The sequence below is a fragment of the Mastomys coucha genome, unplaced genomic scaffold (assembly GCF_008632895.1).
Source record: "Mastomys coucha isolate ucsf_1 unplaced genomic scaffold, UCSF_Mcou_1 pScaffold23, whole genome shotgun sequence".
Lineage (NCBI taxonomy): Eukaryota > Metazoa > Chordata > Mammalia > Rodentia > Muridae > Mastomys > Mastomys coucha.
In genome coordinates, this window is record NW_022196906.1 from 100155414 (window position 1) to 100178439 (window position 23026).

General features: G+C 49.9%; 3 protein-coding genes across 4 annotated transcripts in view; 1 reads left to right on the forward strand and 2 right to left on the reverse strand.

Moving 5' to 3' along the window:
• Positions 1-5792: 5792 nt before the first annotated feature.
• On the forward strand, positions 5793-7820 carry Rpl29 (ribosomal protein L29). The gene is made up of 4 exons (XM_031343929.1): positions 5793-5910; positions 6310-6354; positions 6646-6710; positions 7333-7820. The coding sequence occupies exons 2-4, from the start codon at positions 6318-6320 to the stop codon at positions 7699-7701; spliced, it is 471 nt and encodes a 156-aa protein (XP_031199789.1). The 5' UTR covers positions 5793-5910; positions 6310-6317; the 3' UTR covers positions 7702-7820.
• Positions 7821-9347: 1527 nt separating this feature from the next.
• On the reverse strand, positions 9348-14844 carry Acy1 (aminoacylase 1). 2 transcript variants are annotated; one of them, XM_031343924.1, is made up of 15 exons: positions 14516-14844; positions 14010-14114; positions 13319-13383; positions 13126-13230; positions 12565-12659; positions 12222-12298; positions 12040-12129; positions 11895-11951; positions 11454-11527; positions 11323-11372; positions 11018-11162; positions 10866-10934; positions 9905-9984; positions 9706-9766; positions 9348-9617 (listed from the first exon to the last, which is right to left on the reverse strand). In XM_031343924.1, the coding sequence occupies exons 2-15, from the start codon at positions 14101-14103 to the stop codon at positions 9453-9455; spliced, it is 1227 nt and encodes a 408-aa protein (XP_031199784.1). In that variant the 5' UTR covers positions 14104-14114; positions 14516-14844; the 3' UTR covers positions 9348-9452. The 2 variants fall into 2 exon arrangements, with proteins under 2 accessions (XP_031199784.1, XP_031199783.1); XM_031343923.1 differs by having other exon boundaries at positions 14010-14118.
• Positions 14845-16258: 1414 nt separating this feature from the next.
• Abhd14a (abhydrolase domain containing 14A) overlaps positions 16259-23026 on the reverse strand; it is a 7560-nt gene continuing 792 nt past the window's right edge. The window contains exons 2-6 of the mRNA XM_031343925.1: positions 21236-21555; positions 20020-20233; positions 19761-19876; positions 16828-17063; positions 16259-16585 (exon numbers count right to left, since the gene is read on the reverse strand). Coding sequence (XP_031199785.1) covers positions 16403-16585; positions 16828-17063; positions 19761-19876; positions 20020-20213 — 729 coding nt within the window. The 5' untranslated portion in view covers positions 20214-20233; positions 21236-21555 and the 3' untranslated portion in view covers positions 16259-16402. The remainder of the gene's footprint in view (positions 16586-16827; positions 17064-19760; positions 19877-20019; positions 20234-21235; positions 21556-23026) is intronic.

The window sequence follows — 23026 nt, forward strand, 5'->3', positions numbered from 1 at the left end:
TAGAAGTCTTTAGTCCAGGGTGACCTGAACCAACCTAAAGCCCAGGGGCTGTATCTGCAGATCTGTCAGCCAGAGAGAAATGAGAGGTGGCCGGGCGGGTGGCTGCAGGATCTTCCCAAGGGAGAGAGCAGAGCTACTCTTAGTTGGCCTGCATGCCTGCTGCAGCCGAACTTCATTTATGGTCCCATACTGCCCCCTTGTGGACAATCCCACATTCCCCACATGGAATATGTTAGTCCCCAGGCAGGTGTCTAGCGGGACAATTGGCAACCTGGAGCTAAAGGTGGTCTGATAGGACATAGCAATGGACTGGGCTGCACCCCTCACATCTACTGGAACTGTCAGAACCTGAGCCCAGGACAATGTCTCACACAGCACATCTTTTCCCCAGGGACTTTGAAAAACCCAGGCTCTTGGCACGAAGTAAGTTTAAGAGTTGTATTTGGGGGGCTGGAGAGATGACTCAGCGGCTAAGAGCACTGACTGCTCTAGATCCTGAGTTCAAATCCTAGCTACTACATGGTGGCTCACAACCATCTGTAATGAGATCTGACGCCCTCTTCTGGGGTGTCTGAAGACAGCTATAGTGTACTTATGTATGCTAATAAATAAATAAATAAATAAATCTTGAAAAAAAAGAAAAAAGAAAAACCAAAAAAAGAAAGAAAAGGAAAAAAAGGAGTTGTATTTTTTAATCCTCCATGCCTGGTTATTTTGTTTGCCTCCAGTCTCCATGACTGTTTGCATATCTCTTGTATTAGGGCACTCAGTTCCTCTGGGAGCAGACAGTGGCTTGGAAACAATGGAGGTAGGTGGGGTCAGGGTCTCTGCTACCCCAAGGTGGCCTGGAATCCCTCATACAGTCAAGGACGACCTTGCGTTTGTGAAATGTGTGCATTTAATCCTTCACGCATATGTTAGGTCCCCACATACGCCCAGTACTGTGACCCCTACTGCTGACATGTCACTTTGCTGAGCTGGCTCCTCTAAGCCTCACTTAGGTTGACCTGTGGCTCTGGGAAGGCGGGGTGGTTTAGAGAGATGGCACAAGCAGGAGTGCCATCAGTCCAAGTTTGTCTCGGACTTGTCTTGCTTTAATCCCTTTCTGTCTTATGTCCAAGATGAGACGAACAGATCCCTGCGCTGCTGAGTTCAGCTTGAAGACTATACAGCGCAGAGAAAGGCAAAGAGGGTCTTGTCATGGTCAAGACTTGACTCAGGCTGGGGTCAAGGCTAAAACCAAAGGTAGTGCCGGGCGTGATGGGATACTCCTTAAAATCCTAGCCCTTGGGAGGCAGAGGCAGAGGTCTCTGTGAGTTTGAGGCCAGTCTAGTCTAAATATTGAGTTCAAAGCCAGCTGGGGCTACATAGAGAGACCCTGTCTCAAAAACAAACACAAAGAAACAAAGAAAAAAGAAAACCTCAGAAGACACAGTAGAATGGAAAGGCTCTGGGGGAAGGGTAGGTTCTTCGTTTGCTGTCTTTGTGCCTGAAGCTCCTTCCATATTTGGTATTGCTTACTCACCTCTTCTGAGAACAGTTTACCGATGTATTCATATATTGTAAAGCTGGAGATAGAACTTGGGGCCCTGCATGTTCTAGGCCAGTGCTCTACCACTAACCTATACCATGCACTCCAGAATTGCCATGTGCATGTCTGGTACCTGCAGGAGTCAAACAAGGTCATAGGTTTCCATCAGAACTGGAATTACGGATGGTTGTAATGTGGGTGCTGAGCCAGCCCACCAGACCTGTTACAGAGGGTTTACATGACAAAGATGTGGACACATTGTAACAAGATGTAACTTACTGAATGACAAAAGGGTTCCCAGGAACATATCCCTTATGAAGAAGATACTCAGGAGTAGAGGATGAAAGAATAAACTGTTGCTAGAAAGAAAACTATTCTTTGGGCTGGGCAGTGGTGGCGCAAGCCTTTAATCCCAGCACTTGGGAGGCAGAGACAGGCGGATTTCTGAGTTCGAGGCCAGCCTGGTCTACAGAGTGAGTTCCAGGATAGCCAGGGCTACACAGAGAAACCCTGTCTCGAAAAAAACCAAAAAAAAAAAAAAGAAAACTCTTCTTGGGCCATGGCTGGCCTTAACACACATCATTTCTTGAAAACTGTGGTCGGGCTGGACAGGCAGATCAATGGTTAAAAGAGTACTGGCTGCTCTTCCAGAAGACCTATGTTTGGTTTCCATCACCTGCAGGACGGCTCATGACTATCTTTAACTCCAGTTCCAGGGGATCCAGTGCCATCTTCTGACCTCCCTGAGCACCAGGTGTTGGGATTAAAGGTGTGTAGCTCCACACCTGCATAAAGAAAATTGAAGAAAGGAAGAAAGAAAAAAAGAAAGAAAGAAAGAAAAGATGTGGCTGGCTGGTAGCTCCAGGTCATGGATCCCTCGGACAGGTCTCGTTGAGTTATACTCAGAGAAAGCTCTTCATTCTCTGCCTTCTTAGGCTGGTAGCTGACCTTTCACCTAGGTCTCTTCCTGTCACTGCCCGGCACAACTGCAGAGACAACAACTGTCTTTGAATTTGCCTCTCCATCAGACTGTGGCTTTCCCATACTGTTCATTCTACTACTGTCAATTTTTTTAAAGATTTATTTATTATTATAAATAAGTACACTATAGCTGTCTTCAGATGCACCAGAAGAGGGTGTCAGATCTCATTACGGGTGTTTGTAAGCCACTATGTGTTTGCTGGGATTTGAACTCAGAGCCTTTGGAAGAGCAGTCAGTACTCTTACCCGCTGAGCCATCTCACCAGCCCCAGAGCTCTTTTTTTTTTTTTTTTTTTTTTTTTTTGAGACAGAGTTTCTCTGTATAGCCCTAGCTGTCCTGGAACTCACTCTGTAGACCAGGCTGGCCTCAAACTCAGAGATTTGCCTGCCTCTGCCTCCCAAGTGCTAGGATTAAAGGCGTGTGCCACCACTGCCCGCCTGTACTGCTGTCTATTTTTAAAAATTGTTCTTGGGCTGGAGAAATGGCTCAGTGGTTAAGAGCACTGACTTCAGAGATCCTGAATTCAATTCCCAGCAACTACATGGTGGCTCACAACCATCTGTAATGGGATCTGATGCCCTCTTCTAGTGTATCTGAAGACAGCAACAGTGTACTCACATACATAAAATAAATAAATCAGCCAGGCACTGGTGGCACATGCCTTTAATCCCAGCACTTGGGAGGCAGAGGCAGGCAGATTTCTGAGTTTGAGGCCAGCCTGGTCTACAAAGTGAGTTCCAGGCCAGGGCTACACAGAGAAACCCTGTCTCAAAAAACAAAAAACAAAATAAAACAAAAAGTATAAAATGTATGAGGCCATGAGATGGTCACCACGCCTGAAGACCTGAGTTATCCTCTGACATCCATATGCATGCCATGGTACACACACACACACACACACACACACACACACACACACACTTTAAAAGTTAGATTGAACCCGGACAGTAGTGGCACATGTCTTTAATCCCAGAACGTGGGAGGCAGAGGCAAGTAGATTTCTGAGTTCAAAACCAGCCTGGTCTACAGAATGAGTTCCAGGACAGCCAGGGCTACACAAAGAAAGCCTGTCTCAAAAAAAAAAAAAAAAAAAATTAGATTGGTTGTTGGAGAGACGAGAGACAGGTTGGTAGCTAACAGAACTCAGTGCTCTTCCAGAGGACCTATGTTCAATCCCCAGCACCCACATGCAGCTACAACCATCTGTAACTCCAGTCACAGAGGATCCAGTATCTTCTTTTGGCCTCTCTGGGAGCCACGCATGCACATGGTATGGACATACATGCAGGCAAAACACTCATATACATAAACAAAAATTTTAAATAGATATAAAAGGGGACCCCTGGCCTCACTGCTATATGGGGTGTGAAATGTTAGGCAAAGGCGCAGAGGGCAACTGAATTGCTGGGAAGCACCATTTACCCGATCTAGATCTCTCCTTCTCTCTGCCTGTTTCGCTCTCTGTTACAGAGATTGAATTTAGGGCCTTCTGTATATTAGACAAACATGTACCATGCTACCACACAGTGAATTACCACTATAATCTACCCAGTCCTTATAGTACTTAAATTATTTATTTATTTATTTATTTATTTATTTATTTATTTTGGTTTTTTGAGACAGGGTTTCTCTGTGTAGCCCTGGCCGGGAATTCACTCTGTAAACCAGGCTGGCCTCGAACTCAGAAATCCACCTGCCTCTGCCTCCCAAGTGCTGGGATTAAAGGTGTGCGCCACCACTCCTGGCTTTTAAATTCTTAAAGTCACTATTTTTGTGAGCCTGTATGTGGGTGTTTAAGGCAGAGGATAACTGTCAGGAATCTGTCCTTCCGCAATTGGGTCCGGGGTTTGGATTCATGCTTGAGCTACAATCATTCTTACCGGCTGAGCTGTCTGCCCAGCATGCTGTTTTTGCAGTTAAGGGGGGGTATCGCCCCCACTCAGGGCAGTGGTGGTGCACGCCTTTAATCCCAGCCCTTGGGAGGCAGAGACAGGTGGATTTCTGAGTTCAAGGCCAGCGTGGTCTACAGAGTGAGTTCCAGGACAGCCAGGGCTACACAGAGAAACCCTGTCTCAAAAAACCAGAAAAAACAAAAAAGAGACAGGGTATCTTGCTGCCCAGCCTGTGCCCAGCTATGTAGCTTAAGATGTCCTTGAATCCCTGATTCTCCTGCTTCTGCCTAAAACGTAGGCCCTACACACTGGGTGGATGGTGTGAGCTACTGCGCCTTTCTGGAGATAGAGGGTCTTTCTACATAACCTTGGCTGTCCTGGAACTCACTCCATAGATTGAAATCAGAGGTCTGCCTGCCTGCAGAGTGCTGGGATATCCTGGTAATATATATATGGTAATATATATATATATATATATATATATATATATATATCCTGGTAATATATATATATATATTTTTTTTTTTGAGACAAGGTCTACTTGAGTTACTCAGGCATATCTCAGACTTAAAATTCCCCAGCCTCTAAGTAGCTGCGATTCCAGGCCTGCTTCACCTCACCAGCTTCATCTCGCATCGATCCCAAGTAAAAGAAACCACAAAGCTGGTACTCTGTGTAATTAGCACATCATCCACTCAGGCTTTTGAATCAGACTTGGACTATCGTTGCCACTTTTCTCTCTCTCCTCTTCGGCACCCCAAGTCCACTCTGTTCTTTTTCCTAAGTTCATGCTCCACCGTCTTCAGGCAGCCAGCACCCTTGTGTGGCCGTCTGCACAAATCTCACAGCTCAGCTCATCTCTCCTCTGCCCTCATTCCGCAAAGGAGCCAGGTGAGGTTTTTAAGAACACAGACTCTTCTCTCCTTTTTTTTTTTTTGTAGACCAGGCTGGCCTGGAACTCAGAAATCCGCCTGCTTTTGACTCCCAAGTGCTGGGATTAAAGGCCCACCACTGCCCGGCGATTCTTCTCTCAACATTCATCCCTCAAAGGCTCCCGCTACTTTCGGGGTCTTTAGAAGTCGAGCCCAAGAGCAAAGAAGGCTCTGGATAGAGAAGAAAGACGACAGACACAGGGCTGGCCGCTGTCATGGTCCATGCCAGCACCACGCTCTTAACCTCAGTAGCAGAAGGCTGCGGCAGGAGGATGAAGAGTTATAAACTAGTCTAGGCTACAGAGCAAGAGAGACAGAGTCAAAAAAAAAAAAAAGGGAGGGGGGGTTAATCAAAGAAAGAAATCTGTGTCGCTAAAGAGGGCGGGGCCAGATTCTAACCCCGCCCCTGTTTAGGCTTCAGCCCTTTCCGGCCTAGGAACCTTTTTTCTCCCCAGCAGTGAGGGAAGCTTTTCCGTTGGACCTTCCGGCGGCGTCGGCTCTATTTCCGGTGTAGCACCGCGAGCCTTTCTCTTTCTCTTCCGGTCCCAGGCGCTGCGGGAGCCGCGGCTTACCGTGAGTGTCGGCCTTACGGTATCCGATGCCATCCGTGACTACAGGGCGGCGGCGGGTGGCGGGGCATGCGACACGGGTCGCAGGGAGGACAGGGCGGACAGCTGCTTGGCTATGGGGCGTAGAGATTGCCTCGCGGAGGTGGTGCCCGTTCGTCCTCAAGGAATGGATGGAGGGGAAAGCAGCCCCCGGGGGCCGGGAAACTTAGTTTCAGGACAGACCTCCTTGCTCGCGTTTGAGAGGTGGGGTCGCGTTTTGTGAGTATGGCCAGGCTGGTGGGTGTCGTAAATCGGAAACGTCTGCAGCAGCCTCTTTCTGGTTTCTGCATGTTTCACTAGCTCAAAGGAGCAGAGGTGTCCCAGTCTAGGGAACCCTAGAACTGATCTCATGTCTTTTCTGCAGGTACAGACATGGCCAAGTCCAAGAACCACACCACACACAATCAGTGTAAGTTCCTTGGGTTCCAGCTGTTGCCTGTACTCCACCAAGGATTGGTGTAGGGTTGCTAGATCAGAGCTGAAGGGAGGACAGGTCTCCCTTCAGGCAAGCCGGAAGCCGATTGTGTTTGGCTACTTTTGAGATTACAAATGTGGGAGCTAGGAACCGGCTTAAGAAACCTACAATGTTTTGCACTCGGTCCTTAGTGTGTTCTCAAAAGGACTATGCCAACTGTAATGCTAGGTGGTCTGATTAGAAGATACCTCATTTTCTGATAAAATGTTTCATGTTCCCTTACAGCCCGCAAATGGCACAGAAATGGCATCAAGAAACCCCGGTCACAAAGATACGAGTCTTTAAAGGGGGTGAGTGAATACAGTGGGTCATCCCTTGGCTCCAGGACCACAGTCTAGGGCCTGTTGTAAGTCACGTCTCCTCCATCACCGAGTTGCCCAGCTCCTCTGGTGACTCTTAACTCCCCATACTTCCTCCCCCCCTGCCAGATTCACAGAAAAGCTTTCTACCCTGCTTCTGAGAACAGAACTGCTTCTCTTATTTTATTTTATTTTTTGTATTTTTTTTGAGACAGGGTTTCTCTGTTTAGCCTTGGCTGTCCTGGAACTCACTCTGTAGACCAGGCTGGCCTCGAACTCAGAAATCTGCCTGCCTCTGCCTCCCAAGGGCTGGGATTAAAGGCGTGTGCCACCACTGCCTGGCAGGTTTGCTTCTAAACTCATCTAGTTTTGTACATTTGATTGAACCCAGTATTAGACTGGGGATAACTGAGCCTGCACTAGGTCTGTTTGCTGACTGCAGCCTCGATCTCTAATGTGATTCTGATGGACTAGGCTTGGTATCTGACCCTCTCAGCTGAGCTAGGGAGGGTGGCCCTAGGGGAGTCTCAGGAAACAGCTGGATTTCTGGAAGTTCACACCCTCCAACCTTTTTGTGATTAAGGTTAACTTACATATCTTCTCTGTTTTCCAGGTTGACCCCAAGTTCCTGAGGAATATGCGCTTTGCCAAGAAGCACAACAAGAAAGGCCTGAAGAAGATGCAGGCCAACAACGCAAAGGCAGTGAGTGCACGCGCAGAGGCTATCAAGGCCCTGGTGAAGCCTCAGGTCGTCAAGCCCAAGATGCCAAAGGGTCCCAGCCGCAAACTCAGCCGTCTGGCGTTCATTGCTCACCCCAAGCTTGGGAAGAAGATTCGAAGCTACATGGCTAAGGGTCAAAGGCTCTGCCAACCAAAGCCCAAGGTTCAAACAAAGGCAGGGGCCAAAGCTCCAGCTAAGGCCCAGGCTGCAGCTCCAGCCCAGGCTCCCAAAGGTGCCCAGGCCCCTGTGAAGGCCCCATAGAAAAGGCTCCTGCCAGTGTGAAGATAGATGGACTGCTGTGACACACCTACTTATACAGTTTGCAGATGACCAGTGTCCTATGCTGTTTTTACAAATAAACTCAAGGCAAGATCTGTTAGCTTGTGTCTGTTGTCATTGGATGAGGGTGAATTTGCTGCCCTCTGGTGTGGGACAAGAGGTCAGCCTTGGATGAAAGGAGTTGCAGTTACGAGTCAGCTTTGAGTCCTTTTAGGGATGAAAGGTTGGAGCTCCGAGGTGTAGGAGCCTGGACTACAGGAGAGGAGCTCAGAATGGTTGGCACCTCAGGGAGCTGAGGCCTTAGCCTGTTGCCCTGCTCTCCAGCTATGCTCTGGTCTGACAGGACTGCACCTGGCTAGGGGCCACTAGGTTGTACTGGATCTGGGAAGGCAGGATGACACCACCTTGTCCTGGTAGCATGCCATGCCTCTAGGTGGGGTGCACACAGGTATACAGAACTTTAAAATCTTCTAGTGTTCTGGGTGGAGGTCAGGACAACTTCAGTGGGCTGTCCTGGGAAATCAAACTAGTTTGGCAAGTTATTTACATACTAAGTCACTGCCAATCTCATTGGCCTGCGTTGGCCCAGGCTGGCATTGAACCTTTTCTCTATATTTCTTTGTGTGAGAGAGATGTATAGGTGCCATGGTACTCCTGTTGGAGTGCAGGAAGGACAGCTGGGATCAGGACTCAATAAAAGTTTAGCAGCAAGGTCTTTATCTGCTGAACCCACTAGGCAGCCCTGGCCTTGACAGATGTGTAACCTTCCAGGGTGCGAAGGCTGCAGCTGTGAACCACCATGCCCAGGTTCTGGTAAAGTCTTAGCCTTTAGAGCAACCAGTGTTCCTGGGGCATTCTGTAGAACAGAATGGATGCTTTCCTGAGTACAAGTAGCCTTCAGGACTAGCCTTATCCAACATTGCACCCTTTGGTGGCTCAAAGGGATACTACAATGCCACGGGTTTAACCCATGATAGAGTGGCTTGTGTCAGACCACTAACACACCATTCCTGCCACCCATGTATGAAAACTGGCTAGGGAGTCAGCCTTGCAGCTGTAAGAAAAATAGTCCCTTTAGGGAGCTCTGCCCTGGGGAAACCCCAGCTCTAGTGCAATATGTTAGGATCTTAGTGCCAGGTTCAATGTGTAAGCAGTTCAAAGCACTGGCCCTTACTATGAGCAGGGGTCGTTACTAAAAACGTACAGTGGTTACAGGCCAGGGCTTGGATGCTTCCTCTATAACTAAGGTGTATATATAAAGCTTTGTCTTCCTTGTCCTGTGCTTATGGAATTTAGCTCCAGTTCCCTGGAGCCCCGGGAACTGTTAACACTGTTGGGGATAGCCTGGCCTATTTTTAGAAAATCAATGCACCACTTCTCCAGACCTTCAATAAATGATGGGAACAGTATTTTGACTCTGCAGGTCAGAAGTATGCTGGGTTCATGACACAGGAACTAGGGCCTCCAGCTGGGCACAAATATGGCGTGGTACTACTGAATGATGTGCCAAAAGGCACAAAGCGGTTTAGGAGAGTAAGAAAGGTCCCAAAATCAGGCTCAATTTTCCCATCTGTGAAACGGAGCTAAGTCCCCAGAGAAACAAATCTCTACTCCATCATTGTCCATCATTGTATAAAGAACATCCCATCCAACACTGGCTTTATTATTGGGCAGGGGAAACAGACCCTTGGCAGTGGTAAGACTGAAAAGTAAAGAGTTGGAATGTCTGGGGCTCAGCTTTCACCAGGCAGGGCGGGCACACTAGCAAGTGCAGAGAGTAGGTGTGTATATATGTCAACCCCACGTAGAAATACATCCTCATGCAGTCGTTCATTATGGTCATGTAGCAGCACAGGTGTGCGGTTCATGGGCGAGAAGCCCAGAGCTGGGATCCCCACCTGCAAGGATTGATAGAACGCTGTTAGGAGAAAGGCGGCCTTCAGATTCCCCAGCTGCCTGGTCCTGCCCTGAGAGTGAGTAGCTCACCGCACGGATATAGCGGCTGTCAGTGGCAGCAGGAAAGATCTCTGGCTCCAGAGTGAGGTTCCTGAAGGGGAAGGGCTTGGTAAATGGGGAGGAAGGCAGAGGAGACACTAGAGGGGCACAGGACTGGAAAAGCAGGGAGACAACAGGGAGGAGAGGTTCTGAGATATGGGCGGCCGGGAGAGGGCTGGTCAGTGCTCACATTGCCTTGCAGGCCCCGCTGAAAGCTGCCCACCAGGGATCTGTATCGTCAGTGGGTGTCATTCGAGGCTCTGTAAACTTCTGGAGAAGGGGAGGGATGACAAGGACCAGAACGTGGAGCTTTGGCTCTCACACGATGTGCTGTGCTTGGCACAGGCCACACACACTCACCTACCAGGCTTCCCGGTGGCCAGGACAGCCCCAGGTCCTCTTCCAGTCCTTCCAATGTTCTAGGTCTGGGTCCCTGCTCATTCCCATCTACTTCACTTTATCCTGATCCCAGCCCAAATGCTGGCTACGCAGGAACCCTGAGCCTCAGACCAGCAGAATACATATTTTCTGAATACAAGGTCCTACTTTCCTGGACCACATGCGTGCACAATTACATAATCATATCACAGTAATTTTTCTTTCTTTCAAAACATGGTTTCTCTACATAGCCCTGGATGTCCTGAAACTTAGTATGTAGCCCAGGCTGGCTTCGAACTCCCAAGAGATCTGCCCACCTCTGCCTCTCAAGTGCTGGAATTAAAAGCATGAGCCATCACATCTTGCCTTTGTATTGCTTTCTAAGATAGAGTCTCAGCTGGCCTAGATCTCTTACCCCCACCTCTGACTGCACATAGGCATATGCTACATTCCTACTTTAGGAGGTGCTGGGGATTGAACCAAGGGCTTCATGCATGCTAGGCAGGTAATGAACCAACTGAGCCACACTCCAAATGTCCTATCAAAGGATGTTAACGTGTCTTCCAGCTCCACGCTGCAGCAAACGTGCTGCAAGACCCCCATTTTATCCCTTACCGTTCAGAATGGTCTCTACTGCTCACTGGGTAAATAAAACATCTTTTATAGCTAAGGAATCAGCCAGATATATGCAGAGCTTCTACATAAGCCTAGACTTAGTAAGCCCACGCTCCTGTGGCCCTGACGCTCCCTCACCATAGGTCCCAAGTCAATACCTGAGCAAACTCAAAGGTGACCCCCTCTCCCGCTTCCTGGCACCAGCTCTGCAGCTGCTTCTCGAAGGCCTGAAGGAAGGGGTATGAGCTGAGCCTCTAAGACAGGATGGGGAACCCAGGCTCTCTCCCCCAAACCTGGGTGGAGGTGGCACCTTCATGTCTACATCTGGTGCTACTCGGAAGTCAAAGCTGGCACTCATAGTAGCAGGTACCACATTATAGGCCACACCACCTTCGAGCTTGGTCAGATTCACCGAAGTCACGGCTCCTTCCTTCAGGTGAGGGTTCGCCTGCAGCCTGCATCCATACGGGGGGGGGTGGGGGGGTGGGGGGGAGGAGGGGTAAGGGGAGGAGGGGAGGCAGAGAGCAGACATTGCAGATAAAAGAAGGTAACACAGTCTTGCACAGCTTTCCAGAGCCGCCCCCTCAGCCCACCCCCTTCCTAGGCTGCCTTTACCTCTGCCTTTCCTTCTCTCGGAATGTCAAGATGGAGTTTATAATCTTATGCTAGGAGAGTACGAGGTGAGGTATAAGAGCGGCCCTGGGACAGAGCCTCCCGAATGCCCAGGCTCCCCACGGGCCACACACCAACTTCTCTGCTGCTGTATCTTCAATGAAACGTGAGCCGTGGCCTGGCTTCCCAGTGCTGGTAACCCGTACCCCTGGGAGGAAGAGAGTTATCGGCATGAGAGAGCTGGAGACACATTCTGAGCTCTGAGCCCATGGCCTAGAGCAGGATCCTGGCAAAAGGCAAAAGCTTGCCCTCAGAACCCAGGAAGGCCGAAGTCTGGATGCTCAGGCGTCAACTTCCGAAAGACCCTGTGCTGTGCAAAGCCGGGCTCCTTCTGGCCCAGTTTGTACCTGGCTAGGAAAGGCCACTGAGGGGTAAGGCGAAGCACTCCGAAGCTGCACAGCATGAGAAAGGGTGGCGCACAGTGGGACTGGTGGCTTTGGTCAGCTGACCTGGGGGACGGCTACAGGAAAGGAGGCAGCAAAAATGGCACCCCTCTCCCCCAAACCCATACTCACACCAAGGACTCCGCTCACTATAAAAGACGGTGAAGGCATCCGTGGGGTTGGCCAGGCCTGAGGGAGAAAGTAGGTATGGGGTGGAGTAATTCAGCTTCCCCTTGCAGCCTCCCTGCACCTGGGAGAGGCTGGCCAACCTGCTCACCCTCGTCCAGAGCAAAGCCTGCCCGAAGCGCCTGGAACTCGGGCCTCTTCACAAACAACTCCATCCCCTTGTGACCTCCGACCTCCTCGTCTGTAAAAGTTGTCAGGGATGAGATGTGAGATGCCTCCTGACACACCTTCCTTCCCCTTCTCAAAGATGCCCCCTCCCCAAGCCACTCCTACCAGGCACAAAGGTCATGTGGATGGTTCTAGGGAAGCGGTGGCCCTCGCTCTTCAGCCTCCTCACAGCCTCCAGGTACCTAAGGGAGCAGAGGCTGCATGTTCAGGGTGTGCATGGGGTAGTCTTACGCGCTAGACACTTCCCTGCCGTGTATTTCAGGGACTCCAGGAAACTCCCTGCCCTTTTCTGGGCTGGTTTTCCCATCCATAAATAGTCATGGCAGCCATTTCTGCTTTAGATAGAAAGTCAAGATGACCCTGGCTTAGCTTAGGGTTTTTCAACACATCTCTGTGCTCTTGCTGAATCCAGAAGGCCAGCAGGGCCCTGGGAATGGAGGATACTCACTGGATGCTAACACTCTTCATGTCCTGGGCACCCCTAGCATAGATGTAGCCCTCGGAATCCTTGAAGGCTTCAAAGGGGTCATGATGCCAATGTTCCTAGGGGCAGAGGTGGGAAGAGAGGCCCACTATAGAACTGAAATGATGAGAGACACAGAAGGCTAGAGACCCCAGCTACCTGATTTCCATCCCCCATTTATCTCTTGCTGTCACCCTTCCTGGACAAAGGCTGCTTGCATGGAGCCATGCCACATGAATTTTAAGAGTTAGTGGTGGATAAGCTGGGCATAATGGTGCACACCTTTAATCTCAGCACTAGGGAGGGAGAAGCAGGTGGATCTTTGAGTTTGAGGCTATCCTGGTCTACACAGTGAGTTCCTGGTTAGCCAGAGCTACATAGTGAGACCCTGTCTCAGAAAACAAACAAACAAACAAACAAACAAACCAAAAACAAAACAAAACAAGAGTGAGTGGTGAGATCAGATCAGCACCATGGGTCTCTGGGAAATCCTGCTGTCTACACTGTGTCTGTCCTCCAGGCCTGCACACATCCCTTCATACACACCTTGAAGACCGGTACCACATCTGTGTGGGAGTTTAGCAAGATAGAAGGGAGTGACGGGTTGGTGCCGGGCCAGGTCAGCACAGTGATCACATAGCCAGGCACCACCTGCAGAGACAGGACAGGAAGCAGTCAGCACCAGGTGACAAGGTGTCCCCAACCCACGGCCACACCTTGCTCAAGGCCCCAGGCTCACCTCTATTTTCTGACAGCTCAGACCCAGCTGGCCGGCCCTCTCTTCAAGGAAGGTGATGGCCCCTCCTGGAAACACAGAGAGCCTTGGCATTGCTTTTGCTGGTACCCACCGGGCCAGGCAGCCCAGAGATGTATAGCTGTTTTCCCAACACAATTTCAAATCTCTCAAAACTTCTGCATCTGTGTTCCCAAGGAACACGATATCTTGGCCCATCAGTGACCCTCTGTGAAGGTCAGGTATTATCTTTCTTAATGATAGAGAGCTCAGAGACAAAGAGACCCACCTAAGGTCTCTCAGCTTGTAAATCTTACAACAGGACTTGGACCCATGCACATGATCTTAGCCACTAAGCCAGATTCCCTAAGGGCTGTGGCCTTTGTATAACTTTGGTAGTGTTAGGGGTGCTTGCCCCAGTCTCTCCACACCACTTGTGGAGTGAGGTGAAGCCACACCTCCCTTAAACTAGCTGGCAGGCCTAACGATCAGAAACTGCACTGCATAGGGAAAGGGTGGGTGCACAGTGGGACCCTTTGCCTTGGTCAGCTGACCTAGGGGATGGCTACAGGAAGGGAGGCAGGAGAAAGAGCAGAGTGGAGTCCACTGGGTGGCCAGTGTTGAAGGCCAGGTACAGCATTAGCGTATTCCCAGCCCTTGAAGCCCCATCACAGGCCCTAAGACCCTGCATTCTCACCATAGTCTGGATTGGGTTGCACAGTGCAGATGCGCAGGTACTGGCGGAAGAGCGTCACGGAGGGGTGCTCCGACTCGGAACCCTTGGTGGTCATGGTGCTGCGTGCTGGCTTGAGTAAAGTGAATAGTTAATTACTACTCTCACCCCCAGAAGTTGGAGCCCCGTGGTCTGCACCTGAACTCTGGCCTTTCCAATGTTGTTCCTACGGAGAGAAGGATACCCTGGTTCGACTTCCCCAATTCTGTGCCAGGCTGTGTGCTGGCTGCTTTCTAAACATTTCCTCATTTAATCCTCAAAAGAGTGCCTGGAAGTAAGTTTGATCCTCCGAGCGCCCACTTGACATAAGAGAAAGCTGAGGCACAGAGCCAGCATAATAGGAGAACTTGGTTTGAATGAGACATTGACTCCCTATACCCTCCTCTAAATATTTCTCCTGAAGGCCGGGCTTTTATGCCACAGAGCCACGGAGCCCCATATTCCTCAACCCCTCCCTAAGGTCCTCCAACCTTGTTCTCTCTAGGTCTCAGTCCTGTGCTCTCCTCTCTCAGGGCCTTCTTGAGACTGTGGCCGGAACTCAGGGTCCACCGAGGTCGCAAGCTCAAAACCGCCCGGGGCCACCCACCACGTGGCCTGGGCAGAGTGGAGGGGCGGAGACCGAAGACTGTAAGCGTTGTCTCAGTTCCCGTAGCAGAGCCAGCGCCGTTGTCCCTGCCAGGCTCTGCGTGGGGCCTGCGCTGGGTAACTGGAAGCTTAGATCCTGAATCCACCCCCAGGGTCGTCCTCACTGAGGCCAGCTCCGCCCTCCCGACACCCCGCCTTGGAGCCTGGACCGCAAGCACAGGATGGTCCCTCCCCCAGGGGGACCCTCCTCCCCTTGCAGCCTCCGGATTGGGCGAGAAAAGAGGGCGGGGCCTGGCGCTAAAAGTCGCAGCTGAGGCTTTGGATACTCATCTGTTCTCTAGGTGTCTGCCTGCAGAATGCACCCTGTCCTGTCTGTCCTCCCTGCCCTTTCTTGCCTCCACTCCTCAGGGAGCCCCCACCCCACCTCCAGATTGCCACACTCGTCCTGTAGTGAGGTTTTGTTTTAGTGCCTGCCCTCCCCACTCCGCGAGTTCCAGGACGCTGGTGAGCCCATGGGGTTCTAACCCTGGCCAGGCGGAGTGGGCGTCTGGGCAAGGTGCCATAACTATAAATGAAATATAAGTAACCGGATGGGAGAACGTGTGTGTGTCCACGAGTTTCTGTGTGGCCAAATCTGTGTAACGGTGGGTAGAACCGTATGTGTGACATTATTTCTGAGATGGTGTAGGTGCAGGGAGTCATGTACAATCGTGACACCTCTCAGTATGGGAGATGGGGAAAGGGCACCTTCGCTGACCCTACAGCAAACTCTAAGCTCTTTTTACCTCTAGCTGAGAGAGAAACAGAAGCACAACTGTTTCTCTGGCCACCAGCAAGCGGTTTGTAACTGTAGCTGCCCACCTGTGCACCTACCTAGCTGTCCTTTGTACTCCCAGAAAGGTCTGCCCTCTGTTCCAGAGGCTGAGCCAGCTCCGGAAGGGGCAAGGGGCAGGGATTTCAACCCTGGCACCAAGAGAGCAGGTGGGGAGGGGTTTAACCCTTGGGGTTAAAGTCTCTAGCTGTGCACCCTCAATAAGGAAGCAAGTAGGTTTGGTGGTTCAACGGCAGGTTAATTATTTTTTTCTTTTGTTTTTCTTTTTTTTAAAGATTTATATATTATTATAAATAAGTACACTGTAGCTGTCTTCAGCCATACCAGAAGAGGGCATCAGATCTCACTGCAAGTGGTTGGGATTTGAACTCACGACCTTCGGAAGAGCAGTCAGTGTTCTCACCCACTGAGCCATCTCACCAGCCCAACAGTTTAATTCTTAAACCACACTCCATCTCCATGTACTCTCTCTTGCCTTCACTCAGCAAAATTGGGAAGTGACCTGTATTCCCCACAGATCCCAGTGGGACTGAAGCCCCAGTAACTCACCTTCCAGCTCCCTCAGTCCTGTAAGCCACATTCAACTCCACAATCACTTCCCCGGTTAGATACTGTTGCCATGCCATTTTACAGAGGAGGAAACTGAGGCACAGAGAAGGGAGCACAGATTATGAGGAAGTACTACACTTTCACCTAGACTCCCAGGAACACCGCCTCTAGCCTCCCTGTACAGCTGCAGTCTTGCCTCCCACTCCTTGTTCCCCACATAGTCAGGAAACACGGCGTCACTCTCCAGGCAAGACAAAAAGGCTTTTCTTTATTGTGCCTGTGAAATGAAATACAAAAGTCCTGGCTAGGCTTGATCTTCTGTCCCCCGATCCCAGCCAGGGACTGACACCCTGGAAGAGGACAGAGGGTAGGTCCTGGGAAGTGAGTCCATTCAAGGCAAGTGGTCGAGGAAGGCGAGAAGGGCGAGGTGGAAAGCTGCTGGCTCGTGCAGGTAGCAGGCGTGACCTGCATGGTGCAGCTTCACCACGGAGTGGTTGGGCAAATGGCGGAGCTGTTGAAGTGACTCTCGAGCCAAGGTGTGGTCCAGTTCCCCATACAGGATAAGAGTTGGGGTCTGCAGGGCAAGGCCAGAACCTGTTGATCCCCGGGCTTGGTGAGGACCCGACCCACAAGCTATTCCTTTATGGAACCTTGCCCCACACTCTACTTCTTCCACGGAACTACAGGGACCAACCCTCTAAGACACCCACCCCCCAAATCATACACAACACACACACACACACACACACACACACACACACAGGCACGCGCATACAATCCAGGGACAAAGGGCTTTGCAGATCATTGTCTGAATACCTTCACAACCTTGAATTGTTCCTGTGCATAATTCTGGGTGGAGGTGGGTGCAATGGGCACGAATCCATGTAGCTGGTGGTGGCTTTGCATCAAGAAGGGCAGGGCATAGCTGCCACTCAGTGAGGGGCTCACCAACACAGTATTCTGCACCCGTAGGTCCCGGAGCACTCTTTCCAGCAACTCCACTCGGCCTGCCTCTGTGTTCACCTCCTCTGAAGGGGCTGAGTTCCCAAAACCTGGGAACAGCAGCAGGCACTACCTCAGAGGAGCTACGAAGTGCTCAGGACTTCCTGCCCATCGCAGTAGGAAAAAGAGAGGAGGATACAGCACATTCTACCCCAGCTATTCTCAGAAGCAAGTTTTTATAATACAACAGTAAAAAGCAACGGCTGCATATATCTGGATGACTAGAGTCTGATCCCTGGAACCCATGTTCTGAGAGGAGAACACCTCTCATGTAAGCTTTTAAGCTGATAACACTCAGAATTGGATGAGATGAGAAATGGAGAACTGTGAGACTGACAGAATGGTAAATCTACTATGTAGCTTTTCTGAAAGGAAAGACAGTGTTTATCAAAAGTGCATTTACTGCCTGTAGTGACCATTTTGGAATTGTGGTTTCTTTAAAAAACACAGACTTTTTTTTTTGGTTTTTCGAGACAGGGTTTCTCTGTGTAGCCCTGGCTGTCCTGGAACTCACTCTGTAGACCAGGCTGGCCTCGAACTCAGAAATCCACCTGCCTCTGCCCTCCCAAGTGCTGGGATTAAAGGCGTGCACCATCAAGCCCGGCAGAAATATTATAAGAATTATGTTTTTGTTTTAATTTCAGGTATGGGGATGAGGGGCTGCTCTGGACTGACCATAGCAACTGACTTATGATTTGCCTCATGCTCTATCAGAGGTGTGGTTTTGCCAGCTGCAGATAGTTTTTGTGACTGTGTGATATTTGAAATTTTCAGAGGGTATATAAATGCTAGAGCCCCGATTGATAGGGTTGGTGGTTGGTGATTATTCAGGGGAGTTGGTTAAGGTTTGTTAGTAGTTGTGCTCAAAGAAGAAAAATGAAAGAAGTTGGATTCACAGATCTCTCTCTCCCCCTCTATCCTTCTTTGCCTCTTATCTAGTGAGAGGGGGTACAATCAGGGGGATAAGCGGTGGGAAAAAGAAGAATCCACAAAGTATCGAAGACCACCTATATCTGACGCACTAAGTGTCCTTGACTGCTAGAGAAATTATTGCTCTATGTTTTTTGTTGCTGGATTCCCCACCTCCTCCCCGCCCCTCCCCGCACCCCTCCTGCCACCAGCAAGGTTTCTCTGTGTATCTCTGGTTGTTCTGGAACTCACTTTATAGACCAGACTGGCCTCAAACTCAGAGACTCCTGCCTCTGCCTCCTGAGTGCTGGGATTAAAGGCATGTGCCACCACGCCCAACTCTCCTACAGTTAATGGAAAATGTCCAGAGAGGTTTCGGATACATGTTTGAGCATTTCAGGTGACAATGACAATGTTCGATCTACTCACTGAGGAATGTGCATACAAAGCCTGCCCATGCCTCCCACGGGTCACACTGCAGCATTAACAGAGAAGGAGGTCTGGAGGACCTGGCTTGGCCTACAAGTCTTGGTGTAGCCAAGGAAATTAGGTGTAAATATATTCATTAAGCTTGCTCCCAACCCCTATATAGAACCTGCATGTTGCTTTTCTGTATCTGTTCTTTGTGTCTCTCTGTCTTTGTCTCTGTCTGTCTGTCTGTCTCTCTTCCTCTGTATAAGTAGGTTGAGCCTAGGACCTTGCACATGCTAGGCAAGGACTCTACCACTGAATTATATTCTTAGGCCTTTTTAACTTTTTATTTTGAGGCAGGGTCTCTACTAAATTGCCAGACTATCCTTGAACTCACTCTGTAGTCTAGGCAGGCCTTAAATCTGGGAATCTGTTGCTTCAGCCTCCTGACTGGCTGGGGTTACAGGTCTGTACCACCAGGCCCATCTGTCTGTTATCTCTATGCATGGAAATACTTGAAAGTGGAGCTGTCGCTCTCAGCTGTTTAGAGAGGAAAAAGAGAAGTGGCATTGGTTTCTGAGGATTTCACTTTTAAAAAAATATTGATTTTATTTTTAATTTACGTATGTATCCCTTCGAGTAGGTCTGCACAAATTCAAGTCCTCTCAGAACCCAGAAGAGGGCACTGGATCCCCTGGAGCTGGAATTACAGACTGTTGGGAGCCGACTGGCATGGGTATTAGAAGACAAACTCAAATCCTCTGGAGGAAAGCTCATGCTCAACTGCTGAGCCCCCTCCCTAGTCCCTGGGCCACCCCCATCCCTTATACTTTCCATTTGTAATGAAAAGAATGACAGCAGGAGGCTATGAGGGTAGCTTAGCAGTTGAGTGCCCGCCTAGCATTCTTGAGGCCCTGGGTCCAAGCCACAGTACCAGAAACAACAAACCCAGAGAGAGGCATAAAGCATAGTCCATGTGTAAATTTAAGAATCGAGCTGGTGAGGTTGCTTAGTGAATGGGTGACGGGGCCTGCTACCAAGCTTGACAACCTGAGTCTGATCCCTCTAACATACGGTAGAAAGAGAGGACTGATTCAAACAAGTTATCTGCCCCTGATGGAAAAAAAAGGCCACAGAAACTACAGTCACGAAAGGCACAGGGAAATCCTCTCTGATGGCTGCTCATGAAATGAATCACTTTTCTGTTTTCTCTGTGATGTGCAATAGACAACTCACAGTGTAGTTTTCAAGGCAGAAAATAAAAACAGGCTTTTATTGTGGTGCTTTCTTGTGACCTGCAACTGGTTTGTCCAGACATAGGGACCCACACACCCTTGTTTTGCCACCCCTCCAATTCTCCCTTCTGGTGACTTCCTTCGTTCCCATGGCAGTCTGCCCTCTCTAAACTCGAATGTGGGGGTACGCACCTGGAAGGTCGATGGCCACAGCCCGGTAGCCCCTCTTTGACAGTAGCTGCAGCGTGCCCAGCTGTTCCCATGTGTGGGAGCTAAATGCTTTTCCATGGAGAAATACGACTTCCGCCCTGCAAACACATGGAGAAACATGTGGTATGGGACCTGGGCAGCCAGCATCCCTTCTTCCCAGGTGTCTTTCACTGCCCTCCCAGGCTCTGAGCCCCAGGAGTTGGACTGAGGTCCCCCCTTAAACCCTTGAGTAACCATTCACCTGTGTGCCTGATGGATCGGCAGCACCTCTCGGTAAAAGATTTGAGAGTTGCCTCTGGTAAGACCAGTCAGGACTGTGACATTAGGGCCTCTCCAGAGTTTCGACGTCTGCTCGGGTGGGCCAGGCAACCCCACATACAGTAGGAACACGAGCAGCAGGCCTAGACCCAGCAGGGCTGCCTGGTACCGGCTCATGAATTTCTGTACCACACAGCCTGGAGGAGAAAAAGGAAGAGATACGCTGAGGAAGACTTCCCTTCTCTTGCCCTGAAAGAATGTCTGGATGTTCATACACAACTACTTCTCAGGCCAGGGCAAAGGCCTGGAACACCCCACTATAAAAAGAAGTGCACAAGAGATCTCTCATTTTAAATGGCCAACATCATCATCACAGTGTTAGCGAGGCCAGCTCTTCTGGCTGTAGCCTCCGTGCTTGGGTGTCTGCACTAAGCACCCAGAGGCCACAGAGAACACAGAGAGTTGATATGATGATAGTTCTCTGACACAGTGGAATCCAGGCTCACAGGTGAATTCTCTGCTGCTGTGGCCGCAGGGGAACTGGGTCCCAGGGCTAGTTTCCAAAACACCAGATCACATGTGTTCTGGAAGAAAATGCCGTATTGGCAGGAGATGGATGTAGACTCTGTGGTGGACAGAGTTGTGAAGGCTGCGAAAGGTCAAAGTGCAAAGAAACCTCCACTGAAGGCGTGGCTGGAAATGATTGTCTTTTCTCACGATGAAAAAACTGCTAAAACCAGAATGTGCTGGTACAGTAGGAAGGGATAGTTCATGTTTGCCCCAACTGTTATGGGCCAGTTCACAAAGAATGTTGGGCATAACATGGAGGTGTGAGATGGTGGGGGGTGGGAGGAATGTAGTAAGTCTAGAAATGGAAGGGGAAGCATGAAAACCAGAGAGAAGAATATTCCCCACCCCTCCACCCCACTTCTGCCAATGGACTCCTCCAGTAGGGAGGCTTTGTCAGCCCAGAGGGCAGGCGGTCTTGGTTTGAGAATTACCCCTGCCTTGAGTTGAGTTAGGATAACCTCCGGGTATCCGCCCAAGCTTCTTGTGAGATTTACACAACACACTCGACCTAAGCTGGTGGGGATGACCGTGCTTGTCTTACTCTGAGATTCTGGATACACCTCTACTGAGTGTGAACCAAGTGTGTGTGGTAGGGCTAGGAGCTGGGGCCCACCTGGGGCCATACCCACCTCTGTGGAACTCTTCTGCAGGCCTCACTCCCTAGCTCCGAAGTCAGGCTCACAGCGTGTGGGCTGCAGCAGATCCTCCAGTGCTGATAGAAAATCAGGAGCCAGGTGGAGAGAGAGCACACACACTCTCCTTTCCTAATCCGGAGCAGCCAAGGATGCCTCTCTCCAACGCAGCTTTAGCTCAGGTTCCCAAGAGGCGGAGCATCCGGATAGACCACTCTTAGTGTCCCCTGCTTCTTTCAGGGCCAAGGGGCGGGGTTTCACTCATGGCCATGGGTGCCCAAGACTAGACAACAGTAGGGGTTCTGACGCAGACTGGTCTGCAGGTGGAAGAGGTTGGAGTTAAACCGTGCTTGACCTGGTAACTGAAATGCCACCCTACCATGGCACATGGGTGTACCCGCATTCACAGACACGAGAGCCTCTTACCTGCACACACTTTCCAAGAAGCTCTGCCCCAAATGGACAGCAGCCTCTTTGCACACCCACTGGCTTACGAAGTCACACTCATACAGCAACAGCCACAAAATCCCACGTGTGGCTGGGTGTGTTAACAGTCACCTCCAAGATCGAAATGCTACTTGGGAGGCAGAGGCAGGCAGATTTCTGAGTTTGAGACCAGCCTGGTCTATAGAGTGAGTTCCAGGACAGCCAAGGCTACATAGAGAAACCCTGTCTTGGAAAACAACAACAACAACAAAAACCAACCAACCAAACAAACAAACAAAAAAGATGAAAATACTGCATGCTACAGAGGAGGTCCTTAAGCAGGGAGGTGAACAGCCAGGAATTAGCTTCAAGAACTCCTTGAAGCTGACCAGATTCTCTAGGCCTCTCCCTGCCAGAGTAAACCACAAAAGCTGAGAGCCCCTCTCCCATCAAATAAAGCTAAGCTGCAAAGACTCTGAGAGGTCACCAGCTCCCTGACAAAACCAGCTGAGCCGCTTACAAGAGCCTCACACCAGCTGACACACTTGTGAAAGACACTCTCCAACCAGCTGTGTTGCCTGCTGGCTGTGTGGAGTGTTCCACAGTTTGTGAACTGTCACCCCTGCTTTGCGCTTTGGTGACACAGCTGTCCCATAAGTAATCCCTTATCTATTATTTCTGTACATAACCCCAATAAAAATAATTGGCTCATCAAGTTGGACTTTGGTGGTATCCGTGCTGTGGTCTGTCCTGGGCTCCCTATCTGGGATAAGTAGACCTGTGGACCTGTGTTTTCCCTCTCCATGAAATGTGACAAAAAAAAAAAAAAAAATTAGTTATCAGGAAGGCAGAGGGATGGACACATAGGATTTCAAAACCATATGTAAGTCAGGCATGACTTACCCATGGCTTTAAATCACAGTACTCAGGAGACGGAGGCAGGAGGATCTTTGTGAATTTGAGGCCAGCTTGGTCTACATAGGGAGTTCCAGGTCAGCCAGGGTCACATAAAGAAACACTGTCTCAAAAAATACAAAACCCGAGTTTGAGTCCAGCATGGTCTATAGAGTGAGTTCCAGGACAGCCAGGGCTACACAGAGAAACCTTGTCTCAAAAAACCAAAAAATAAAATAAAATAAAATTAAAATTAAATAAAAAACCAATCCATACACAGGTATGGAAATTCGATATTCAGGACCCATAGGGTGGAAGCAAAGAAACAATTTCCAAAACTGTCCTCTGACCTCCGCACACATCCCCTCTAAATAAACGAAATATTAAAACTTCCGTATATGCCGGGCGGTGGTGGCGCACGCCTTTAATCCCAGCACTTGGGAGGCGGAGGCAGGCGGATTTCTGAGT

Bases quoted from the DNA above. Each gene is read 5' to 3' on its own strand.
- Rpl29 (XM_031343929.1), top strand. From the start codon at position 6,318: ATGGCCAAGTCCAAGAACCACACCACACACAATCAGT. The intron at 6,355-6,645 runs GTAAGTTCCTTG...GTTCCCTTACAG, and splicing joins CCACACCACACACAATCAGT to CCCGCAAATGGCACAGAAAT. The intron at 6,711-7,332 runs GTGAGTGAATAC...TCTGTTTTCCAG, and splicing joins GATACGAGTCTTTAAAGGGG to GTTGACCCCAAGTTCCTGAG.
- Acy1 (XM_031343924.1), bottom strand. From the start codon at position 14,103: ATGACCACCAAGGGTTCCGAGTCGGAGCACCCCTCCGTGACGCTCTTC. The intron at 13,384-14,009 runs GTGAGAATGCAG...CTGTGTTTCCAG, and splicing joins GCAACCCAATCCAGACTATG to GAGGGGCCATCACCTTCCTT. The intron at 10,935-11,017 runs GTGCCACCTCCA...CCCTTCCTTCAG, and splicing joins CACCAGATGTAGACATGAAG to GCCTTCGAGAAGCAGCTGCA.